Source organism: Rhinopithecus roxellana, chromosome 12 (genome assembly GCF_007565055.1).
Source record: "Rhinopithecus roxellana isolate Shanxi Qingling chromosome 12, ASM756505v1, whole genome shotgun sequence".
Taxonomy (NCBI): domain Eukaryota; kingdom Metazoa; phylum Chordata; class Mammalia; order Primates; family Cercopithecidae; genus Rhinopithecus; species Rhinopithecus roxellana.
The window spans coordinates 108,005,284-108,028,105 of record NC_044560.1 but is presented as its reverse complement, the minus strand read 5'-3'; the positions used below and the strand labels follow the sequence as shown (position 1 = coordinate 108,028,105).

Sequence of the window (22,822 nt, the reverse complement as noted above, 5' to 3'; positions counted from 1 at the left end):
TCTCGGATTAAGTCTTCTAAATCCAGTGACTATTTTGCCCTGAGCACATCTCAGATTGAACTTGCTGCATTTCAAGGCTCATGGCTGGTGGCAGCTACACTGGGTAGCACCTGCTCAGCTGAATTTTCCAGACATGCCCTGAGTAGGTATTGCTGCATTTTACAGATGGGAGCTCTGGGTGCACAGAGGTAAACGCTTGCCTGCCTGAAGTCACCAGCTAGGAAGTGTGTGGCTGGGATGTAAACCTGAAATGGTCTGACCTCAGATATATTGTACCTGCCTAACCCTTGTGGCTCCTCTCTCTCATCTTTTCATACAAGACGTTCATGAGCACAATTTTACAACAGAAAAGAACTGTCAATGGAAAACACGTGCGTGTCCCCCTGGAGGGCAAGCAGTGAAGGTAGTTTAACATCCACACAGACAGAAGCTCTGGGCCAAGGGCAGAGCAGGAACACTGCGCGTGGATGGGAACCGACCGCACAAAAGAGAAAAGCAATTCAAAGCCACAAGACGGATTAGTCAGTGTTGATATGCGGAGACAACTGCTTTATCCTTTGAAAACATTAGATCACCCCCTTCCTCTCTGACACACACTCTTGCAAGGTCCAGCTGGAACTGATATCAAAGCAAAACACGAAACTGTAAAGGTACTGGAAAAACTCAGTGAAAACTTTCGGAATTCTAGGGAAAGGAGGACTTTTTTTTTTTTAATCATCTTAGGGATGAGGCTGGGTGCAGTGGCTCACACCTGTCATCCCAGCACTTTGGGAGGCTGAGGTGGGTGGATCGCTTGAGGTCAGGAGTTCAAGACCAGCTGGCCAACATGGTGAAACCCTGTCTCTACTAAAAATGCACAAATTAGCTGGGTGTGGTGACGTGCACCTGTAGTCCCAGCTAGTTGAGAGGCCGACGCACGAGCGTCGCTTGAATTCAGGAGGCAGAGGCTGCAGTGAGCCAAGATCTCACCACTGCAGTCCAGCCTGGGCAACAGCGAGATTCTGTCTCAAAAGAAAAATAATAACTGATGAGATGCCCAGAAAGTGTTAATTCAAGCTCCAGCGAGGCCGCGGCCCCCTGTCTGGTGCTCCTGAAGTCACCGACTCTAAATGATGTCAAGCCCTCTTGCCAGTGACTAGCCTGGTGCTTTAAGCTCCCGGAATCCTTCTGACATCAGGGTTCTTCCCTCTCAAGGCTTTCCACGAACTAGCTGTCACTAGTTGTGACCTGCACGTGTCCTGTTCGCCTCACATTTGGGGCTTACTGTCTTTATTTCCACAACGATGTCTCATCTCTCTTCTCCTCCCCGACCCTGCAGTCCCTGGTACGTGAGCCCCTTTCCCGGCGCCGGCAGCTGCTCCGGGAGAACTTTGTGGAGACGGAGGGCGAGTTTGTCTTCGCCACCTCTCTGGACACCAAGGACGTCGAGCAGATCGCCGAGTTCCTGGAGCAGTCGGTGAAAGGTGAGGGTGCTTGCTCTTCTCTCCTGAGGTCTGCAGCTTGCGCTGACCCTGGCCTCCTAGCCTGTCCCCAATCCGGGACTGTTTGACCAGAATCCTGCCTGCTTTGGCGCTTGTGAGCCAGGGTTTCCCAAGGACCACGCTTCTGTGTCTCCCTCAGACTCCTGCGAGGGGCTGATGGTGAAGACCCTGGATGTCGATGCCACCTACGAGATCGCCAAGAGATCGCACAACTGGCTCAAGGTGATTCCCACCCCCTAACCGGGCCTTCCCTGCCCCGGGTCTGGAGGTCTATCCCAGCTGGGCTGTGGATTTTGAGCCTCCACTCTGTACCCTGTCTGAACGCAGGGCCCCTTTCCACAATCCCACCCCAACCCCGTGCTGCAGCCGAGTTCTGACCTCCCTGCTGCAGCTGAGTTCAGACCTTCTCCCTGCTGCAGCCGAGTTCAGACCTTTTCCCTGCTGCAGCCGAGTTCAGACCTTCTCCCTGCTGCAAGCCCTTGCTCACGAGTTGTGATTGAGAACAGCCCCAGCCTGAGCACTGCACATCCCACGAGGTGCAGCGTAGATGAGGTTTCTCTCTTCTGAGCCTCCCGCCCATGTCAGGCCAGACTCTTGGGCGGGAAGTCAGCCAGGACATGAATAAGAGAAAGTTGGGCAGGAGTGGGCACCGTGAAGAAAAGTGAGTCAGCTCCGGCCCAGCGAGGAGGGGCTGGGAGTGCCCCAGGTGATCAGGCTAGGGACAGAGCACTAGAGAAGAGAACCCCTGGTGCAGAGGCCCTGATAGAGGAGCAGGCTCTGCCTGTGCGGGGAGCAAGGGCAGGCGAGGCGCGAGGTGAGCTCAGAGTGAGGAGCAGGCCCCAGATGACACAGCACCTGGGGGCCACTGTGGGATAAAGCTGGATCTTCCTCTTGAGGGTTTCAGGAAGTCAATGAGGGTTCCGTGCCAGGAGTCATGGTCAGGTTGTCATTGTGCAAAGCTCCTGGGGTTTCCCCTCGAGTGAAGGACGGGTGTGGTGAGGGCCAGCGAGCAGGAGCCTGTCGTTAGTAAGAGTTCATGGATGTTTGAGTGGAGAGGGGCAGTGCGGGGTGGACGAGGGGCTGGAGCGGGAGGCACTGTGGCACTGAGCTGGCCAGGCCTGCTTACCAGCTCTTCCTGTGTGCTTATGGCTGTCTGTGGCTATCTTCCCTCCAGCACAGACCTTTCCTGTCTGAGGAAATAGCACTGTTGTGCCCCCAAGGCTGAGCTTCTGCCTGGCACACGGTCAGCACTTAGTGTCTGAATGAATGGGAAAATGCTCTCCCTTTGGAGGAGTGGCCAGAGCGAGTTGGCCACGTCTCTGTACTGAGGGAAGGAGGGCGCCAAGGCTGACTCCTGAGGTCCCGTCGATCCCGCCTGCATTTCCCATTTGTTCTTATTTATTTATTTATTTATTTAGAGACGGAGTTTTGCTCTCATTACCTGGGCTGGAGGGCAATGGCACGGTCTCGGCTCAGTGCTACCTCCGCCTCCTGGGTTCCAGCGATTCTCCTACCTCAGCCTCCTGAGTAGCTGGAATTGCAGGCACATGCCACCACGCCTGGCTAATTTTGTATTTTTAGTAGAGACGGGGGTTTCTCCATGTTGGTCAGGCTGGTCCCGAACTCCTGACCTCAGGTGATCCACCCGCCTCAGCCTCCCAAAGTGCTGGGATTACAGGCGTGAGCCACCGCGCCTGGCCCCATTTATTCTTATTTAAACCTAGAAGCCCTTCCCATGTCCAGTCTCTTCCCAGGGGCCATCCTTGGGGTTCCTTCTGGAAATTCCCTTCAGACTTACCTCCAGTCCCTCCTCAGTCCACGGAGGAGCCCCTCTCCAGCAGTGAGGCCCCCGCCTTGGGCGCTCCCCCTCTCATCTCTTGCCTCCCCTTCTCCCAGCTGAAGAAGGACTACCTTGATGGCGTGGGTGACACCCTGGACCTGGTGGTGATCGGCGCCTACCTGGGCCGGGGGAAGCGGGCCGGCCGGTACGGGGGCTTCCTGCTGGCCTCCTACGACGAGGACAGTGAGGAGCTGCAGGCCATATGCAAGGTCCTGGGGGACTGGGGCTGACCGCAGAAGCAGGAGGGAAGGAGATTAGACTCCCGGGGGGACTTCCTATTGCACAACCCAGACCTAGGGGCACTCACATCCCCCTGTGAAGGATTCGTTCTCCCCAGTTTTTACTTACTTTTTCTGGTTCTATAAGGAACTCTTGCTTCATATAGAAAAACGGGCTGGGATAGAAAGGTGTCAGGAATGTGTGTCAGTGAGAGATGGAGATTAGCTACAAACAGTGGTGGCTCACACTAAGAAAAGTATTTTTTTCCTTATGAAATGAGAAATGTGGAGGGGGCAGTCTGATGCCATTAGGGATTCAGGTTCCTCCTCTCTCTCCCCACATTATTTTTTGTCATGTGCCTCTGGCCTCATCATCACAATGTGGCTGCAGGAGTTCCAGCCCTCATGGCTATGCCTGCTCCACACACCAGGAAGGAGCAAAGGGGGGTGGACCCTGAGTCAGCCTCGTCCAGTGAACACCTTCTGCTCAGGTTCTGTTGCTCATCACTCTGCTCCATGGCTCACCCCTAGCTGCAAGGAATTCTGGGAAATGTGAAGTGATTTTTATTTTTTTTAAGTTAAAGTTTTTCTTAAAGCTGTGCACATTTTGGACTAGATTTTCTTAATGTATTTCCTATATTCCCCTCTCCAGCAAATTTGGGTCTTTTGCCACAGAAGCAGAACAAAATATCACCTAGAATCCCACCGCCCAGAGACACGCAGTAGTGACGTTTGAGGGAATGTTTTATTTACATTTTTGCAAAGTTGTGATCCTTTTCTATGAGTAATTTTCTCTTTTGCCTTTTTACCCTGGAAGTACTTTATTTTCAATGTTGTATATGCCCTTAAGCAGTATGGCAACAGGACTCGAATGCCTGCACAAGAATTTTCAAGTGCTGTGCCCCAGTGTCCTGAACCAGCTCCCTGGGGCTGTCTGGGGAAGTTGTTGCCAGCTTTGTTCTTACGGGTAACATAAGTACTTAGTGTCTGTTAACCTAAATGATCAGTGACAGAAATGATTTTATAATTCACAAATATTTTGGCCACCAATCTACATTGTCACCATTTTGCATTATTTAGAATAGATTTTTAAACAAGCTATTGTCAGGACAAAAGGCAAAAAAATCCTTAAGACTCTCAATGCAAAAGGAGCCTTCCAGGTGATATCAGTCGTTATTGTTCACTTGCTGCATATCTGCCAGCATCGAGCATTATTGCTAATTTTTAGCCTTTCCTATTTTGGTAGGTGAAAGAAGCTCTTGGCAGTGTTAACATTAGAGACGGGCCGGGCATGGCGACTCACGCCTGTAATCCCAGCACTTGGAGGGGCTGAGGCGGGAGGATCACTTGAGCCCAGGAGTTCGAGACCAGCCTGGGCAACATAGTGAGATCCCACCTCTACAAAAACTTCTTAAAAAAAATTAGCCAGGCGTGGTGGCACACGCCTGTGGTCCCAGCTACTTGGGAGGCTGAGGCAGGAGGATCGCTTGAGCCCAGGAGGTGGAGGTTTCAGTGAGCCAAGATTGCACCACTGCACACCAGCCTGGGTGAAAGAGCTAGGCCCTGTCTCAAAAAAAAAAAAAAAAAAGACTGGAAGTGAGGACAGCCAGTTACTGGGCAGTGAGGATGTGGGTGGGCATAAGCGAGTGACTTCCTGGGCCAGGGAGACAGTGGAAGCAGACGAGTTTCTCCATAAAGCAGAGGACAGGGCAGGCCTGCTGGGAGAGCATTCCCCACCCGGGGAATCTCGGGCTGGATGCTCCACACCCCCAGCTCCCCACTTCTCTGGTTTTCTGTGGATACTGCATAGACCAGAAGGTGGTGGGGGCCATGAGTGTACACAGCTTTAGATAGCGGGAGCAAGTGCTGGGCCCATGGCCGGCTGAGCCTCTGACCTCCCACTTCCTCCCTGCAGCTTGGAACTGGCTTCAGCGACGAGGAGCTGGAGGAACATCACCAGAGCCTCAAGGTGAGTCATGGCGGCCACGCCTCAGCCAGCCCTGCCGCCCCCTGCCCCTGACAGCGCACTCCTTCCGTCAGGGCTCTTGACCTCCACCATCTTGGGGCTCTGGGTGCGGGCAGGAGGGCAGCAGGCAGTGGAGCTGGCTTTGGAGTCCAGCATCTCCAGGTTCATGTCTCAGCGCTGCCGGCTACTAGCTGGTGACCCTGCTCGAGGAACCTCGCCTCCCCAAGCCCTGTGCCTCATTCACACCAGGGGGTAGCCGCAGGACACAGCAGGTGCCACATCTGCTCCTTGTGAAGTGCCTGTGAGCCCTGATCAGTGTGAGTATGAGTTGTCATGGTCACAGGCATTTCAGGCATGAGTGTCTGTCCTACATATTGGATCTGTATTAGTTTATTTTCGTACTCATACTGCTATGAAGAAATAACCCAAGACTTGCTGGGCGCAGTGGTTCATGCCTATAATCCCAACACTTTTGGGAGGCCAAGGCGGGTGAATCACCTGAGGTCAGGAGTTTGAGACCAGCCTGACCAACGTGGTGAAACCCCTACTCTACTGAAAATACAAAAATTAGCCGGGCGTGGTGGCATGTGCCTGTAATTCCAGCTAATCAGGAGGCTGAGGCAGAAGAATTGCTTGAACCCAGGACATAGAGGTTGCAATGAACTGAAATCATGCCATTGCACTCCAGCCTGGGCAACAGAGTGAGACTCTGTCTCAAAAAAAAAAAAGAAAGAAATACCCAAGACTGGGTCATTTATAAAGAAAGATGCTTCCTGGACTCACAGTTCCACATGACTGGGGAGGCCTCACAGTCATGGTGGAAGGCAAAAGAGGAGCAAAGGCACGTCTTACGTGGCGCCAGGCAAGAGGGCATGTGCAGGGAAACTGCCCTTTATAAAACTGTCAGATCTCGTGAGCCTTCCTCACTATCGCGAGAACAGCACAGGAAAAACCCACCCCCATCATTCAGTTACCTCCCACCAGGTCCCTCCACCACACATGGGGATTACAGGAGCTGTGATTCAAGATGAGATGTGGGTGGGGACACACAGACCCTGACGCCATCTCTGTCCCACTCTTCGGTTCTCTCTCTCCGTTGCCCTCTCTCTCTACATCTCTGTCCCCCTCCCACTGTGTCTCTGTCTCCTTCCTCCAGGTCTCTGGCCCTCTCTCTGCCTCTTTTTGTCTTTAATGTCATGCCTCAGCCCCCAGGGCCTTTCGTTTCTTGCCATCTCTCATTCCTCCAAACTCCCACCTTTACCAGCTTTTTACTTCAAGGGGGTCTTGTTTCTTTTCCTTTCTTTCACTTTCTATTTCTGTTTACTTTAAGGGGGTGTGTGTTTCTGTTCCCTTCCTACACTTTCTGTTTCTATTTCTGTTTATTTCAAGGGGGTGTCTGTTTTTTTCCCTTCCTCCCTCTCCCCAGCCCTCCAACGCTTGGCCTTGACTTTGAGATTCCAGACCCTCAGATCCTCTCTTCCTCTGCTCACTGCAGGCCCTGGTGCTGCCCACCATCTCTCATTCCTCCCAACTCCCACCTTTCCTAGCTTTTTACTTCAAGGGGGTGTCTTGTTTCTTTTCCCTTCTTTCACTTTCTATTTCTGTTTCTGTTTCTGTTTACTTTAAGGGGGTGTGTGTTTCTGTTCCCTTCCTACCCTTTCTGTTTCTATTTCTGTTTATTTCAAGGGGGGTGTCTGTTTTTTTCCCTTCCTCCCTCTCCCCAGCCCTCCAACGCTTGGCCTTGACTTTGAGATTCCAGACCCTCAGATCCTCTCTTCCTCTGCTCACTGCAGGCCCTGGTGCTGCCCAGCCCCCGCCCTTATGTGCGGATAGATGGTGCCGTGACTCCGGACCACTGGCTGGACCCCAATGCTGTGTGGGAGGTGAAGTGTGCCGACCTCTCCCTCTCTCCCATCTACCCTGCTGCGCGGGGCCTGGTGAGTGGCAGAGGACCTGGGCTTGGCCCTGGTGGGATTCTGGGCAGGCACACAGCAGAGTAGGGAGGGGACCTTGGCTCATGTCTGCTCTTCCAGGTAAGGATTGGGAAGATGAGTTTGCATTTTATTTGACTGTCAGATAACAAGGTCAAAACATTTTTTCTTTAAAAATGGGCCAGGCACAGGGGCTCGTGCCTGTAATCCCAGCACTTTGGGAGGCCAAGGCAGGCAGAGTACTTGAGGTCAGGAGTTCAAGGCCAGTCTGGCCAACATGGTGAAACCCCATCTCTACCAAAAATACAAAAATTAGCCATGTGTGGTGACGGGTGCCTGTAGTCCCAGCTACTTGGGAGGCTGAGGCAGGAGAATCGCTTGATCCTGGGAGGCGGAGGTTGCAGTGAGCTGAGATCACACCACTGCACTCCATCCTGGGTGACAAAGCAAAACTCTGCCTCAAAAAAAAAAGTATTTTCTTAAAAAAAATAATTCCCAGGCCAAGTGCAGTGGCTCATGCCTGTAATCCCAGCACTTTGGGAGGCTGAGGCAGGCAGATCACTTGAGGTCAGGAGTTCAAGACCAGCCTGACCAACATGGTGAAACCCCACCTCTACGAAAAAATACAAAAATTGGCCAGGTACGGTGGCCCATGCCTGTAGTCCCAGCTACTGGGGAGACTGAGGCAGGAGACTCACTTGAACCCAGGAGGCAGAGGTTGCAGTGATCCGTCATGCCACTGCATTCTAGCCTGGGCGACACAGCAAGACTTCGTCTAAAAAAAAAAAAAAAACACCAGGAGTAGTAAGAAAACAGTGACATTGCTCCTTTCAGTATCATAATCTCATCTTCAGCTCTGAAATCATTTTTAGAAACTCAGTTCTTTTAAGCAAAGACTTAATTCACTTCCTCCTCACCATTTACTTTGCTGCAGTTTCTTCCTCAACCATAATTAATTTTCATGCTATCAGGTTTTAGAACGCCTTGGCTAATTTCTCTCTCTAGTGCCTCAGTCTTCAGCACTCACCGAAGCACTGTTGTAAACTGGGGCAGAACACCAGCCCGTGGCCAGCACTAGGAGAGCTCCCAGCTTTTCCTTCCAAAGAACAGCACATCTCAAAGTTAAAATGAGGTTGGGCACAGTGGCTCACGCCTGTAATCTGGGCACTTTGGGAGGCCAAGGCGGGAAGATTGCTTGAGGCCGGGAGTTCAAGACCAGCCTGGGCAACATAGTGAGATACTGCCTCAAAAAATATATAAATAAATAATTTTAATTGGATATATTTTCTTTTCGGTTTCTCCTTGTCCTTCAAAACCAAGCTAGCACGTACTTTTCTGATGAGAAGCAGACTTCCACTTTTTCCACTTTTAAATAACTCTTTTTTTTTTTTTTTTTGGAGACACGGTCTTCTTTTTCCAGGTTGGAATTCAGTGACACGATTATGGCTCGCTGCAGCCTGAACCTCCTGGACTCAGGTGGGCCAACCTCAGCCTCCTGAGTAGCTGGGACTACAGGCGTGCACCACCACACCCGGCTAATTTTTGTCTTCTTTGTAGAGATGGGGTTTCACCATGTTGGCCAGGCTGGTCACAAACACCTGGCCTCAAGTGATCCACCCACCTGGGACTCTCAAAGTGCTGGGATTACAGACGTGGGCCACCATGCCCAGCCAAGAGCTTACATTTTTGATCTAATTAAAAAAATTTTTTTACCATGCTGCACGTTAGAGAGCCACGGACCCTTAGTAACAAGGGACTGGAGCCGGTGTGTGTCCAGCACTTGCTGTGCGGCGGGCACTGTGTGGTAATCAGCATGTCACTCATAGACCCTCATCTAATCCTTTCCAGATCCCTAGGACATAGTCACACAGACATCTCCATTTTACAGGTGAGGAGGTACAGCCCTAGAGAGTTCGAGTAACTGCCTCTGGATCACATGGCTCCTGAGAGTTGGGAGCTGGGACTGGAATCCCACAGTCAGGTTCTAGAACCCATGCCCTGGCCCTATAGTTCAGCCTCAGCCCGAATCATCATCATCATAGTAATGGCGGTAGCAGGCAGCATTTCTTTCTTTTTTTTTGAGACGGAGTCTTGCTCTGTCGCCCAGGCTGGAGTGCAGTGGCGCGATCTCGGCTCACTGCAAGCTTCGCCTCCCGGGTTCACGCCATTCTCCCGCCTCAGCCTCCTGAGTAGCTGGGACTGTAGGCGCCCGCCACCACGCCTAGCTAATTTTTTGTATTTTTAGTAGAGACGGGGTTTCACCGTGTTAGCTAGGATGGTCTCAATCTCCTGACCTTGTGATCCTCCCGCCTCGGCCTCCCAAAGTGCTGGGATTACAGGCGTGAGCCACTGTGCCCGGCCAACAGGCAGCATTTCTTAAGCACTTACTGTGCCCCGGGTACGGTTCCAAGCACTTTGTCAACTTGTTTAATCCTTATGACAACCCATCATCTGGCCCCCTCGTGTGGATCAGGAAGCAGTACAGAGTGGAGGAGGGAGGAGACTGAGCAGGGTGTCGCTGGGGCTGGACCGCAGGAGTCTCCATCCCGCTTCCACAGGTGGATAGTGACAAGGGGATCTCCCTTCGCTTCCCTCGGTTTATTCGAGTCCGTGAAGACAAGCAGCCGGAGCAGGCCACCACCAGTGCACAGGTGAGGCCCTAGGAAGCAGGGCTGGGCTGCCCAGCTGCTTGGCCCTACCAGCTTTTTAGTGTGGTGGCCTCTCGAACCTTGTGGAAGTGGGGACAGCCAGGGAGCTTCTGACCACCCCATCCCACCCTGTCTCCGCAGGTGGCCTGTTTGTACCGGAAGCAAAGTCAGATTCAGAACCAACAAGGCGAGGACTCAGGCTCTGACCCTGAAGATACCTACTAAGTCCTTGCCCTCCTAGGGCCTGGGTACAGGGCATGAGTTGGATGGAACCCAGGGTTATTATTGCCTTTGCTCTAGCAAATCTGCTGTGGCAGGCTATGGTTTTTGAGAGTCAGGGGAGGGATGTGTGTGTGAGGGGGTGGCTTACACGGGAGTCTGGGATTCATCCCATCATTTCTTTCAATAAATAATTATCGGATAGCTACTTTGTGACAAGGTCTGTGCTGGGCTCTGGGGGCAAAGCTCTCATGGGTGTCACTTGCATAGCATGTAGCAGTGGCCTAGGAACTGCCAGAGCCAGCACCAGCCATGGAACTGCCTGCCGTGGTGGGCATCTTCTGTATCTGCTCTGTGCAGTGTGACCGCCACTGGCCACCTGCAATGCCCGAACACTTGACAGGTGGCCAGCATGACAGAGGATGCGAATTTGTTTTGTTTTGTTTTGTTCTGTTTTTGTTTTGAGACAGAGTCTCACTCTGTTGCCCAGGCTGGAGTGTAATGGCGAGATCTCACCTCACTGCAACCTCCACCTTCCGGGTTCAAGTGATTCTCCTGCCTCAGCCTTCCATGTAGCTGGGATTACAGTAATGTGACACCACGCCCGGCTAATTTTCGTATTTTTAGTAGAGATGGGATTTCGCTATGTTGGCCAGGCTGGTCTTTAACTCCCGGCCTCAAGCGATCCACCCTCCTTGGCCCCACTAAGTGCTGGGATTACAGGCATAAGCCACCCCATCCAGCCATGCCAAATATTTTATTGAATTGTATTGGACAGCAGTAGTCTAAAATCTTTACATACATATGTTTTTTAACTTGTTTAACCTTCCAGCCATCCCACAGGGAGGCACCATCATGAACCCTGTTAAGGAAGACAAATGCAGTGTCTTAAAATAACCCAGATGTATTCTCTTACAGTTCCAGAGGTCAGAAGTTCAAAATCAGTTTTACTGGGCTAACGTCAAAGTGGTGGCAGCGCCGGCTCCTTCTGGGAGCTCTAGGGGAGAAACTGCGTCCTTGCTTTTTCCAGCTTCCAGAGGCCATCTTGTTCCGAGGCTCATGGCTTCTTCCACTGTCCTCAAAGCTAGCAGCATCTTGCCTGCAAATCTCTCTCTTGAGGTCATCAGGTCACCTCCTCTCCTCCATCAGATCTCTCTGCTCTCTCTTCCAAGCACTCAAGTGGTTCCATTTAGGGCCCCCTGGATGATCCGGGATAATTTCATTTCAGGATCCTAACTCAGTCCCAAAGTCCCTTTAGCCACATAAGATCATACATTAACAGAGGCCAGGCACAGAGGCTCATACCTGTAATCCCAGGACTTGGGGAGGCTGAGGTGGGAGGATCACTTGAAGCCAGGAGCTTGAGACCAGCTTGCGCAACACAGCCAGACTCCGTCTCCTTAATAAAATAAAAATAATAACAAAAATTAAAAATGTAAAAAAAAAAAAAAAAGCCAAGCACAGTGGCTCACGCCTGTAATCCCAGCACTTTGGGAGACTGAGGCAGGTGGATCACCTGAGGTCAGGAGTTCAAGACCAGCCTGACCAACATGGCAAAACCCCATCTCTAATAAAAATACAAAAATTAGCCGGGCGTGGTGATGCATGCCTGTAATCCCAGCTACTAGTGGGACTGAGGCAGGAGGATCACTTGAATCTGGGAGACAGAGGTTGCAGTGAGCCGAGATCATGCCACTGTATTCCAGCCTGGGGAACAGAGCAAGACTCCATCTCAAAAAAAATAGATCACATTAAAAGTTTCGGTGATTAAGACCTGGATATCTCTTGTGGGGGGGCGGGGGCTGTTATTATTCCAGCCACCCCACATGGGATGATACGTTAGAGGAAAACCATCGGGAAATGGTCAGACAAGGCAAGCAGGATGCCTGGGACACGCAACCAGCCCTGGGTACCACAGGGCTGGGTTGGGGAAAACAGGTACATTTGGGGTGCGGCCCAGGCTTGGGTCTTCTAGAGCAGGAGGCCTCTGACCTCGGGGCCCAGCGTGGAACATGAGCTTCTGGACATGAGAGTATCAGGATGTCCTGATACTCCCACAGGAGTTGGACAAAGAGCTCCTAGCCGTCCCCCTGCCCCTCACACTCTGTTTCTCCCTCTCACATCTGCCCTCCCTTCTTCCCTTCTCTCTCATCAGGTTCCTCTGCCCTTGTCTCCCACCCGTCCTCTCTTCCCTTCCTTTGTATCTGCCAGGCCTTGTTCCCTGCTATGCAAGTCTGTGCCAGGCTCACTTTACTGTCTGTCACTGTGACTCTCACCCTCCCTGTCTCTCTTCCTGTGTCTCCATCGTGGTCTCTTGCACACGCCATCTCTTGGGCATTTTGTTTCTATTTGTCATAGCCCAAGAATACAACATTGTCTTCCCATTCTCCTTCTGGCTAGCCGTGGCCCTGTGGCCCTGTGTGGGCAGACCCAGGGGACATAAGCACAGGGGCTGCTGGGGGCTTCTGGAGAAACATCTTTCCTGACAAAAAGGACAGCCCTGGTTGTGGCAGCTCTTCCCCTCCTCCTGCCTTGACTAGAGATGATGGCTGGAGCCAAGTCACCACCTTGTAATCATGAGGAAAAAGAAAGGAGAGTAACGGACTACCCCTGACGACCCTAAGCCGGCGAGCCAAGGGCTGCAGCTGCCTAACTGTGGGCTTTTTTGTTCATGGGAGTGGGGGAAGAATAAGCCCCAGTGTGATTATGCCACTCTAAAACATGGCTTTCGGCTGGGCACAGTGGCTCACAACTGTCATCCCAGCACTTCGGGAGGCCGAGGCGGGCAGATCACCTGAGGTCAGGAGTTCAAGACCAGCCTGACCAACATGGAGGCACCCCGTCTCTACTAAAAATACAAAATTAGGCGGGCGTACTTGCACACGCCTGTAATCCCAGCTACTCATGGGGGTGAAGCAAGAGAATCACTTGAACCCAGAAGGTGGAGGTTGCAGTGAGCCGAGAGCAAGCTGTTGCACTCCAACCTGGGCAACGAGAGCAAAAGTGTCTCAAAAAATAAAATAAAATAACTTGTTTCTCACAGTCAAGAGTTCCTGATACAGCTCTGCCTTAAAGAACTGGCAAATTAGTATGCATTTGTGTGTCAATTTCAAATAAAATATTTAAGGCAAAAAAAAAAAAACTACGTATTTAAATATTGTATGACAGGGGATCCCCACGTCACTGTCCGGCTCTGTGTGGAGATCCATGGTTCCCTTAGGCTTGGCTCTTCTCCCGCCACACATGGCCGCCATGTCCCTCTGCTGGAGCTGGGCAGGGTCATCCTCCTCAGTGACCCTCATGATGGCTCCATCAGGTAGGTACTTTTATTCTCTCCATTTAACAAGTGAGGACACTGAGGGGTGCAGGGATGTAAGTTACCTTCCCTAGGTCCACTGTCTAGGAGGTGGTGGGCCAGGGTTTGGTCCATGCTGTCAGCTCCTTGACCCTGCATCTGTAACTACTCTCTCTACTGTGGAGAGCCTCGAGAGCTGCTGTGAGGTGCAGAATCTTATCCCACAGGTCGGGCAATGGCATGGTCAGGTCTAGGAGTGAAAAGATCCTGCAATGGCTGGAGTTGTGAGCATTGAAGAGATGAGCCTGGAGTTAGGGGGAGCAGGGGAAACCATCTTCTCCCTGGTGAAATCCTGTTCTAAAATTGGTGATACTCCTACCTTGGCCTCCCAAAGTGCTGGGATTATGGCCTCATCTCTATTTTTAAAAAAATAAGAATTCAGGCCGGGTGTGGTGGCTTGTGCCTGTAATCCCAGGACTTTGGGAAGCCGAGGCACGTGGATCACTTGAATTCAGCAGTTCGAGCCAGCCTGGCCAACACGGTAAAACCCCGTCTCTACTAAAAATACAAAAATAATTAGCTGGGTGTGGTGGCAGGTGCCTATATTCCCAGCTACTCAGGAGGCTGAGGTAGGAGAATCGCTTGAACCCAGGAGGGAGAGATTGCAGTGAGCTGAGATCGCACCACTGCACTCCAGCCTGGGTGACAAAGAATAAGACTCCATCTCAAAAAAAAAAAAAGTAAAAATTCGAAACCCATCAAGTTGGGATGTTTAGTGCTGGGCTTCAGGAAGAGTAGGCAGGAGGGTAGTATGGGAGGTTTCTAGGAGCCACTCCTGGAAGTGGCTCTCGCCACAGATGCTCCTTTGCACTGACTGGAACTTGGTCACATGACCACACCTAGCTGCAAAGGATGCTGGGAAATGCGGTTCCCTGTTGGGAAGCCACTTCTGGGCTTCAAACCTTCACTGTGAATGGAGCTCACAGATTTTCTAAAAATTGACATTAAATGAACCAGACTTGGCCCCAAGAATCTGGCTCACTGCAACTTTTACCTCCTGGGTTGAAGCAATTTTCCTGCCTCAGCCTCCCAAGTAGTAGCTGGGATTACAGGCACACACCACCATGCCCGGCTAATTTTTGTATTTTTTAGTAGAGATGGGGTTTCACCATGTTGGCCAGGCTGGTCTCAGAACTCCTAACCTCACATGATCCGCCTGCCTCAGCCTCCCAAAGTGCTGGGATTACAGGCGTGAGCCACCATGCCTGGCTTCAATATTTCTTTTTCTGGGTATTTGAGTATGATGTTATACATGATGGTTATTAGGCAGCCCATTGCATAGGAAGATTAGCTAAATCTGTTCTGAGGAATATTTATCTCCAATATAGTTATATAACGACAACATTCCTTTTTTGAATACTGGTCTGGGGTGCCTAATTATAGAAGAGTGACATCATTAAGGAACCCTGGAAGGTCCCGCTTTCCACGTGATCCCACGGATGCAAATAGCTCTGGGTGAGCTTCGGGACAGCTGAAAAAGCTGGAGCAACCGAGCAGGGCCCACAAGCCGAGGAGGGCTGTATAAAAGTGCAGGGGGCATTTTACCTCCAGGTTGGCCCTGCTCAGGACCAGGCGGAACACCTCCAGCCTGCGACCTCCCCCCACAGCGGGAAAAGGAAAGCAGGAGGACCACAGAAGCTTTGGCACCGAAGATTCCCGCAGTCTTCACCCACTGAGATCCCGGCTGAAGGAGCCGCGCAGCGACTACATCGCTACGCTCAGGGAGCCCAAGCCTCTGCACCGGATTCCCGCGCACCCAGCTCCATTGAGCATGCGCACAAGCCCCAGCCCAGACTCAGGCAAGCCGTGGGGTCAGGGAGGGCTGTTTCATCCCGCTGGGGTGGCCATAACGAAGGACCAGGGATTGGGTGCAATTAAAAAACAGGATTTTTTTCTTTTTCTTTTTTCTTTTCTTTTTTTTTTTTTCTGAGACAGAGTCTCGCTCTGTCGCCCAGGCTGGAGTGCAGTGACACGATCTCCACTCACTGCAACCTCCGCCTCCTGGGTTCAAGCCATTCTCCTGCCTCAACCTCTGGAGTAGCTGGGACTACAGGCACCTGCCACCACACCTGGCTAATTTTTGTATTTTTAGTAGAGACAGAGTTTCACCATGTTGACCAGGCTGGTCTTGAACTCCTGACCTCGTGATCCGGCCCACTCGGCCTCCCAAAGTGCTGGGATTACAGGCATGAGCCACCACGCCAGGCCAGGAGTTTATTTTCTAACACTTCCGGAAGCTGGAAGTCCAAAATCAAGGTGTTGGCAGAGTTGGTTTCTCCTGAAGCCTCTCGCAGAGGCCCTAATCTCTCCTTATAAAACCAATCAAACCAAATTCCAGGCCACCCCAGGACTCCTTTAACTTAGTCACCTCTTTAAGAGCCTATGTCTGGCCGGGTGCGATGAGTCATGCCTGTAATCCCAGCATTTTGGGAAGCCAAGGTGGGAAGCTCTCTAGAGCCCAGAAGTTCAAGAGCAGACTGGGTGACATAACAAGACCTGATCTCTACAAAACATAAAAAATTTAGGTGGAGATGGTAGCATGTACCTGCACTTCCAGCTACTCGGGAGGCTAAGGTGAGAGACTCACTTGAGCCGGGGAGGCTGAGGCTGCAGTGAGCCACAATCGCATCACTGCACTCCAGCCTGGGTGCCAAGCAAGACCCTGTCTCAAAAAGCAAGCAACGAAAAAGAATCCTGTGTCCAAATACAGTCACGTTCTGAGGTTCTGGAGGTTACAAGTCCAACACATGAATTTGGAGGTGGTGGGGGGAAGCCAATTAATTTCATAACAGGGATCTTGAAACTGCCTTTGCAGAAATGAAAGTATGAGAGAAAGCTAACATGACTGACCATCTTGTTTCTAACCTCACAGGCTAGATTTTTTTTTTTCTTATTCTAGTGCAGAGGCCAAAATTACCATGAGAGGAATTTAATTCATAGTTAAACTTTGAGACAAGGAAAACTGACCCCCAGTCCTTGTTGAGAGACTGAAGTCACATTCATTTACTTTTTATTTATTTATTTTTGAGACAGAGTTTCACTCTTGTTGCCCAGACTGGAGTGCAATGGCGTGATCTCTGCTCCCTGCAACCTCCACCTCCTGGGTTCAAGCGATTCTCCTCCCTCAGCCTCCTGAGTAGCTGGGATTACAGGCGCCCACCACCATGCCCAGGTGACTTTTGTACTTTTAGTAGAGACAGGGTTTCACCATGTTGGTCAGGCTGGTCTCTAACTCCTGACCTCAAGTGATCCACCCACCCCGGCCTCTCGAGGTGCTGGGATTACAGGCATGAGCCACTGTGCCCGGCCTGAAGCCACATTCATAAGACAAGGTTAGAATCATGAAGGTGCTGGAACTTTGCGAAACAACAGTTGTGGGTTAAACAATGACCTGCCATCCCTTAGCTTCCTTTTCTATATGTGCTCCAGAGTCATGTAACCAGGGGTCGCAAGATCTGTAACTTCCCCAGCTACTTCTGTAAATAACATCACTATTGTGAAACCTACAGATCTCATCTTTTTAGTGGACTGTGGTAGCTAACACCTGTAATCCCCACTTCTTGGGAGGCTAAGGCAGGAGGATTGCTTGAGCCCAGGAGAACAAGACCAGCCTGGGCAACATAGTGAGACCTCAATCTCTACAAAAAAATTAAAACGTTGCCAGAGGCAAAGTTTTAGAGGCATGGTGGTGCATGCCTCTAGCCCCAGCTACTCAGGAGGCCAAGGCAGGAGCGTTGCTTGAGCCCAAGAGTTGGAGGCTGCAGTGAGCTATGATTGCGCCACTGTAGGGACCAGCCCTACAGTGTCTGTGGGTCTCTCTCCCCGTGTGCGGAAATGAGAGATCGTAGAAATAAAGACACAAGATAGAGAAGAAAAGAGCTGGGTCTGGGGGACCACTACCACCAAGACAGGGAGACCGATAGTGGCCCCGAATGCCCGGTTGCGCTGTTATTTATTGGATAATAAGCGGCAGGGTAAAGAGTGTGAGTCATCTCCAGTGATTGATAAGGTCCCGTGAGTCACGTGTCCACCAGACAGGTGGCCCTTCCCTGTTAGGTAGCCGAGGCAGAGAGAGAGAGGACAGCTTATGTCATTATTTCTTCTATGCTCTTTTCAGAAAGATCAAAGACTTTAATACTTTCACTAATTTTGCTACTGCTTTCTAGAGGGCGGAGCCAGGTATACAGAGTGGAACATGAAAGTGAAACAGGAGCGTGACCGCTGAAGCACAGCATCACAGGGAGACGGTTAGGCCTCCGGATGGCTGTGGGCGGCTGACATCAGTCAGGCCCTCCACAAGAGGCGGTGGAGCAGTCTTCTGTAACTCCCCCAGGGAAAGGGAGACTCCCTTTCCCAGTCTGCTAAGTAATGGGTGCTTTTTCTAGGCACTGATGTGACCGCTAGACCAAGGTCCGCTAGGCCACGGGCGTCTTCCCAGACGCTGGTGTTACCGCTAGACCAAGGAGCCCTCTAGTGGCCCTGTCCGGGCGTGACAGAGGGTCACACTCCTGTCTTCTGGTCACTCCTGACCTCAGGTGATCTGCCTGCCTCGGCCTCCCAAAGTGCTGGGATTACAGGCATGAGCCACTGCTCCTGGCAATAATGTTTTGTTTTTGTTTTTGTTTTTTTAAGGAAAAAAAAAAAAGAACTTGTCTTTGAGATAGTTTTCAGAGTGAGCATTTTGGCAGACCAAGAGCTACCACCTGGTCCTGAGACCCACTCCCAGGAACTGACTCAGCCATACAAAGATAGTTTTGGACACCCCTGTGATTTCATCCATACTTGATCCATTGTTTCAATTCCCGCAGCCCCTTGCCCACCAAAGTTTCCTTAAACAACCCTAGCCTCAGGCCGGGCGCGGTGGCTCACACCTGTAATCCCAGCACTTTGGAAGGCCGAGGCAGGCGGATCACCTGAGGTCAGGAGTTCGAGACCAGCCTGGCCAATATAGAGAAACCCCATCTCTACTAAAAATACAAAAATTAGCCAGGCATGGTGGTGCATGTCTGTAATCCCAGCTACTCGGGAGACTGAGGCAGGAGAATTGCTTGAACCCAGGAGGCGGAGGGTGCAGTGAGCCAAGATCATGCCAATGCACTCCAGCCTGGGCAACAAGAGGGAAACTTCATCTAGAGAGAGAGAGAGAGGAGAAAAAGAGAAAGACAGAGAGGAAAAACCCTAGCCTCCAAATATCAGAGAGACGCGCTTGAAGTATTTCTCCCATTCTCCTCTCTTGGCCGCCCCTGAGATTATTAAACTCTCTCTCTTTGCTGCAACACCTGCTGTTCACATTGGTTTTGTCTGGGCAGTGCACAAGAAGAACCCGTGAGCCCGTGACAGTCCCAGCTCTCCCCGACTGTCTTTGCTAAGCCCAACAGTGGGCACAGGTCTAAGAAGAGCCATTTCTTTGGCAGAAGGACTGAGAATTTTCTGACCGCAGTGCACCATGGGAAGGTAAGTCCTCTCAGAGCTGACCACTGCGGGGAGGCAGAGCATTTGTGTAATGGAATGCATAGTGAGTGTCAAGAGGTGAGGGCTGCGACTGTTCCTCTCGCTTGGTGGAGATAGATAGAAAGAGCTGAAGGTTGGGCGTGGTAGCCCACGCCTGTAATCCCAGCGCTTTTGCTGGCCGAGGCAAAAAGGTCTCTTGAGCCCCAGAGTTCGAGACTGACTAGTCTGGGCAACATGGTGAAACCCTATCTCTACAATAAAAGAAAATATTTTTAAAAATTAGCCCAGCATAGTGGTACACACCTGTAGTCCAAGCTACTTGGGAGGCTGAGACAGGAGGATCACTTGAGTCCCGTTGCTCAAGGCTGCAGTAAGCTATGATTGCACTACCGCACTGGTGGTGGGCAACAGAGCAAGACCCTGTCTTATCGTTGAACCGGGGAGGTGGAGGTTGCAGTGAACTGAGATTGCGCCACTGCACTCCAGCCTGGGTAACAGAGCAAGATTCTGTCTCAGAGAGAGAGAGAGAGAGAGAAAGGAGGGAGGGAAGGAGGGAGGGAGGGAGGGAGGGAAGGAGGGAGGGAGGGAGTGAAGGAAGGAAAGGAAGGAAGGAAGGAAGGAAGGAAGGAAGGAAGGAAGGAAGGAAGGAAGAAAAGGAAGGAAGGAAGGAAGGAAGGAAGAAAAGGAAGGAAGGAAGCAAGGAGGGAGGGAAGGAAGGTCACCGTGTTGGTCAGGCTGGTCTTGAGCTCCCGGGCTCAAGGGATCCACCCACCTCGGCCTCCCAAAGTGCTGGGATTACAGCTGTGAGCCACCGCGTCTGGTCCCAAAATTAACCATTTTGAAAAGTGAATAACTAACTGGCATTCAATGCATTCACAGTGTTGTACAACCATCACCTCTATCTAGTTTCAGAATGTTTTCCTCACCCCAAAAGGAAACCGTGTACCCATGGACTGGTGGCTACCTGCTTGGACAGCCCGGTTCTAGGTCAAATTCTGTGTTTTATCCCTTTTCCCTGTGAATTTTCTGGACTTCTTTGTGTTTTCTCCTGGGAAGCTCTGAGGTTTCCATAATTCCTGGGCTCCAGAAAGAAGAAAAGGTGGCTGTGGAGAGACGAAGACTTCACGTGCTGAAAGCTCTGAAGAAGCTACATATTGAGGCCGATAAGGTAAGTGAGGGGAGGAAGGTGGCCTCAGAGATCCCAGAATCGCCCCCTCTGTGCCCAGTGTCCAGGGCCCATCTCAGCCAGGGAGAGCTAGACCAAAGGGAGGAAATAGAAGGATACAAACTTCTATGGGACAGAAATAGAAGGATATGAACTTCTATGGGACAGACATTGCCCCGGCCTAAGGGAGATCCTAGGTCTTCTTATCCTTCTGCTTCTCCTCCTCCTCCTCCTTCCTTTTTCTTTTCTTTTTCTTTTTCTTTTTCTTTTTTTTTTTTTTTGAGACAAGGTCTCACTCTGTCACCCAGGCTGGAGTGTGGTGGCATGATCTTGGCTCACTGCAACCTCCACCTCCCAGGTTCAAGCTATTCTTCTGCCTCAGCCTGCTAAACAGCTGGGATTACAGGTGTGTGCCACCACACCCAGCTAATTTTTGTATTTTTAGTAGAGATGGGGTTTTACCATGTTGGCCAGGTTGGTCTTGAACTCCTGACCTCAAGTGATCCATCTGCCTCAGCCTCCCAATGTGCTGAGATTACAGGCATGAGCCACAGTGCCTGGCCCCAGGTACCCTTCTTCTTGTTCCCACCTCCATCCTCAGGCTCTGAACCTCTGATTGATTCTCTCCCCAATGTCTAGGCCCCAGTTGTTGCTGTGCTGGGCTCAGGCGGGGGACTGCGGGCTCACATTGCCTGCCTTGGGGTCCTGAGTGAGATGAAAGAACAGGGCCTGTTGGATGCTGTCACGTACCTCGCAGGGGTCTCTGGATCCACTTGGTAAGTGTCACTCGTGTTTCAGATTGCTTTCTGACACATAAATGGGATTATTGTTTTCCTCCTGACACCAAATGTGTGTGGTTTTTCCAACGCTGCTTCTTGAGCTCTCTGATACTAGCTGGGTGTCCTACAATGCTGGGCAATTCTGACGCTGTCTACCTGGAGTTCAGGTCAGATTCCAACAGGTTAAAGGGGCTCAGTCCCAAAAAACTGCTCCCACTTCAGACACGAGTTGCAATTACCTAGCTGCTGGTAATTCTGACCGACTGGCAATAGTTTGGGGTTTCCCACAGCTTCCTCCTCATGTTCAATAATTTACTGGAATAGCTCACAGAACTCAGGAACATACTTTACTTACATTTGCTGGTGTATTACAAAGGATGGGCCAGGTGTGGTGGCTCACGCCTGTAATCCGAGCACTTTGGGAGGCTGAGGCAGGAAGATCGCTTGAGTTCAGGAGTTTGAGACCCAGGCTGGGCAACATAGCTAGACCCCATCTCTACAAAAAGTGAAAAAATTAGCCAGGTGTGGTGGTGCATGCCTATGGTCCCAGCTACTCAGGAAGCTGAGGCAGGAGGATTGCTTTAGCCTGGGAGGCTGAGGCTACATTGAGCTACAGTCACACACTGCACACCATCCTGGGTGACAGACCCTGTCTGAAAAAAAAAACCCAAAAATTCTAAAAAAAAAAAAAAAAAAAAAAAATTCCAAGGATTTTAGGAACTCTGCACCAGGAAGCAGGGAAAAACACCGAGTATCTTTCTTTACTACACAAAACTGCTGTGGACAAAGCATAATAATACTACCTTCTGACTTTAAAGGAGGATTTACAGGTTCAGGTGCACTTTTCACACTGCAGGTGGATGGAATACTGCCCTTTTAACTTCTCAGCCTCCATGATAAAGTATTGCATTAATTTGTGTAGGATTGTCTCATTCAGGTGGCCCCAGATGGCAGGTATGAAACACTCATGTCTGCATGTTTGTTTCCAAGCCCAGGGCAGACATGACTAATCGATCTTGGCACATTTTCAGAGCAGGAGGTAAGGCTGGGCAGAGCAGCAGAGGCTCGAGTGAGATAGGCAGGGCAGAGGCATGAATGTTGAACCTGGCTGGCATGATTTGTTTTCCTTTCTGTGCTCAAAGTTTGATCTGGAGCTGGGTTCTGAGCTGGGTGTGGAGGATGAGGTTCATGGAAATGACAGCATGAAGAGCAGAGCTGCAGAGCTTGGGAGTGGGAAAGGTACTGCAGAGTCACACCTAGGACCCCTCTATTCCTCCAAGGCTCATCTAACATGTTGAGTGGCATGGCATGAGGATTTAGCCGAACTGCACATTGCAGAACTCCAGGGGGCGCTGTTGAGATAGGAACTACATGATTTCTTGTATAATCTTTCCAAGGCTGCGGTGGTTGAGACCTGGCTGGACACAGGGACTCACACCTGTAATCCCAGTACTTTGGGAGGTCGAGGTGGGAGGATCTCTTGAGCCCAGGAGTTCAAGACTAGCCTGGGCAACATAGCGAGACCCCATCTCTACAAATGACAACAACAAAAGCCTTATATTCCAACAGCTTTGGGTTAGTTCCTGGAGCTGTCCTTCGTGGGCTGTTATGAGCCCAGACATACTTCTTTGTGCCTTGGTTTCCTCCACTGTTGAGGAGGATAACTTGCTGATCTCACAGGACTCTTTGAGAATTAAATGATGAAACATATGCAAAGCGTCCCAACCTGAGCTATCCAGTAGAACTGTATACCATGAGCCATATCTCAT

General features: G+C 51.0%; 2 protein-coding genes across 3 annotated transcripts in view; both read left to right on the top strand.

Annotated features, from left to right (window-relative positions):
- The window catches only part of LIG1 (DNA ligase 1), a 54,564-nt gene extending 44,057 nt beyond the window's left edge, over positions 1-10,507 (top strand). For both annotated transcript variants that reach the window (XM_030912598.1, XM_010377384.2), the window contains 7 exons: positions 1,319-1,463; positions 1,621-1,703; positions 3,378-3,530; positions 5,455-5,508; positions 7,299-7,442; positions 9,995-10,087; positions 10,226-10,507. In XM_030912598.1, the coding sequence (XP_030768458.1) occupies positions 1,319-1,463; positions 1,621-1,703; positions 3,378-3,530; positions 5,455-5,508; positions 7,299-7,442; positions 9,995-10,087; positions 10,226-10,309 (756 nt within the window). In that variant the 3' untranslated portion in view covers positions 10,310-10,507. The remainder of the gene's footprint in view (positions 1-1,318; positions 1,464-1,620; positions 1,704-3,377; positions 3,531-5,454; positions 5,509-7,298; positions 7,443-9,994; positions 10,088-10,225) is intronic.
- Positions 10,508-15,061: 4,554 nt separating this feature from the next.
- PLA2G4C (phospholipase A2 group IVC) overlaps positions 15,062-22,822 on the top strand; it is a 59,949-nt gene continuing 52,188 nt past the window's right edge. The window contains exons 1-4 of the mRNA XM_030913322.1: positions 15,062-15,457; positions 18,968-19,112; positions 20,166-20,277; positions 20,914-21,050. Coding sequence (XP_030769182.1) covers positions 19,105-19,112; positions 20,166-20,277; positions 20,914-21,050 — 257 coding nt within the window. The 5' untranslated portion in view covers positions 15,062-15,457; positions 18,968-19,104. The remainder of the gene's footprint in view (positions 15,458-18,967; positions 19,113-20,165; positions 20,278-20,913; positions 21,051-22,822) is intronic.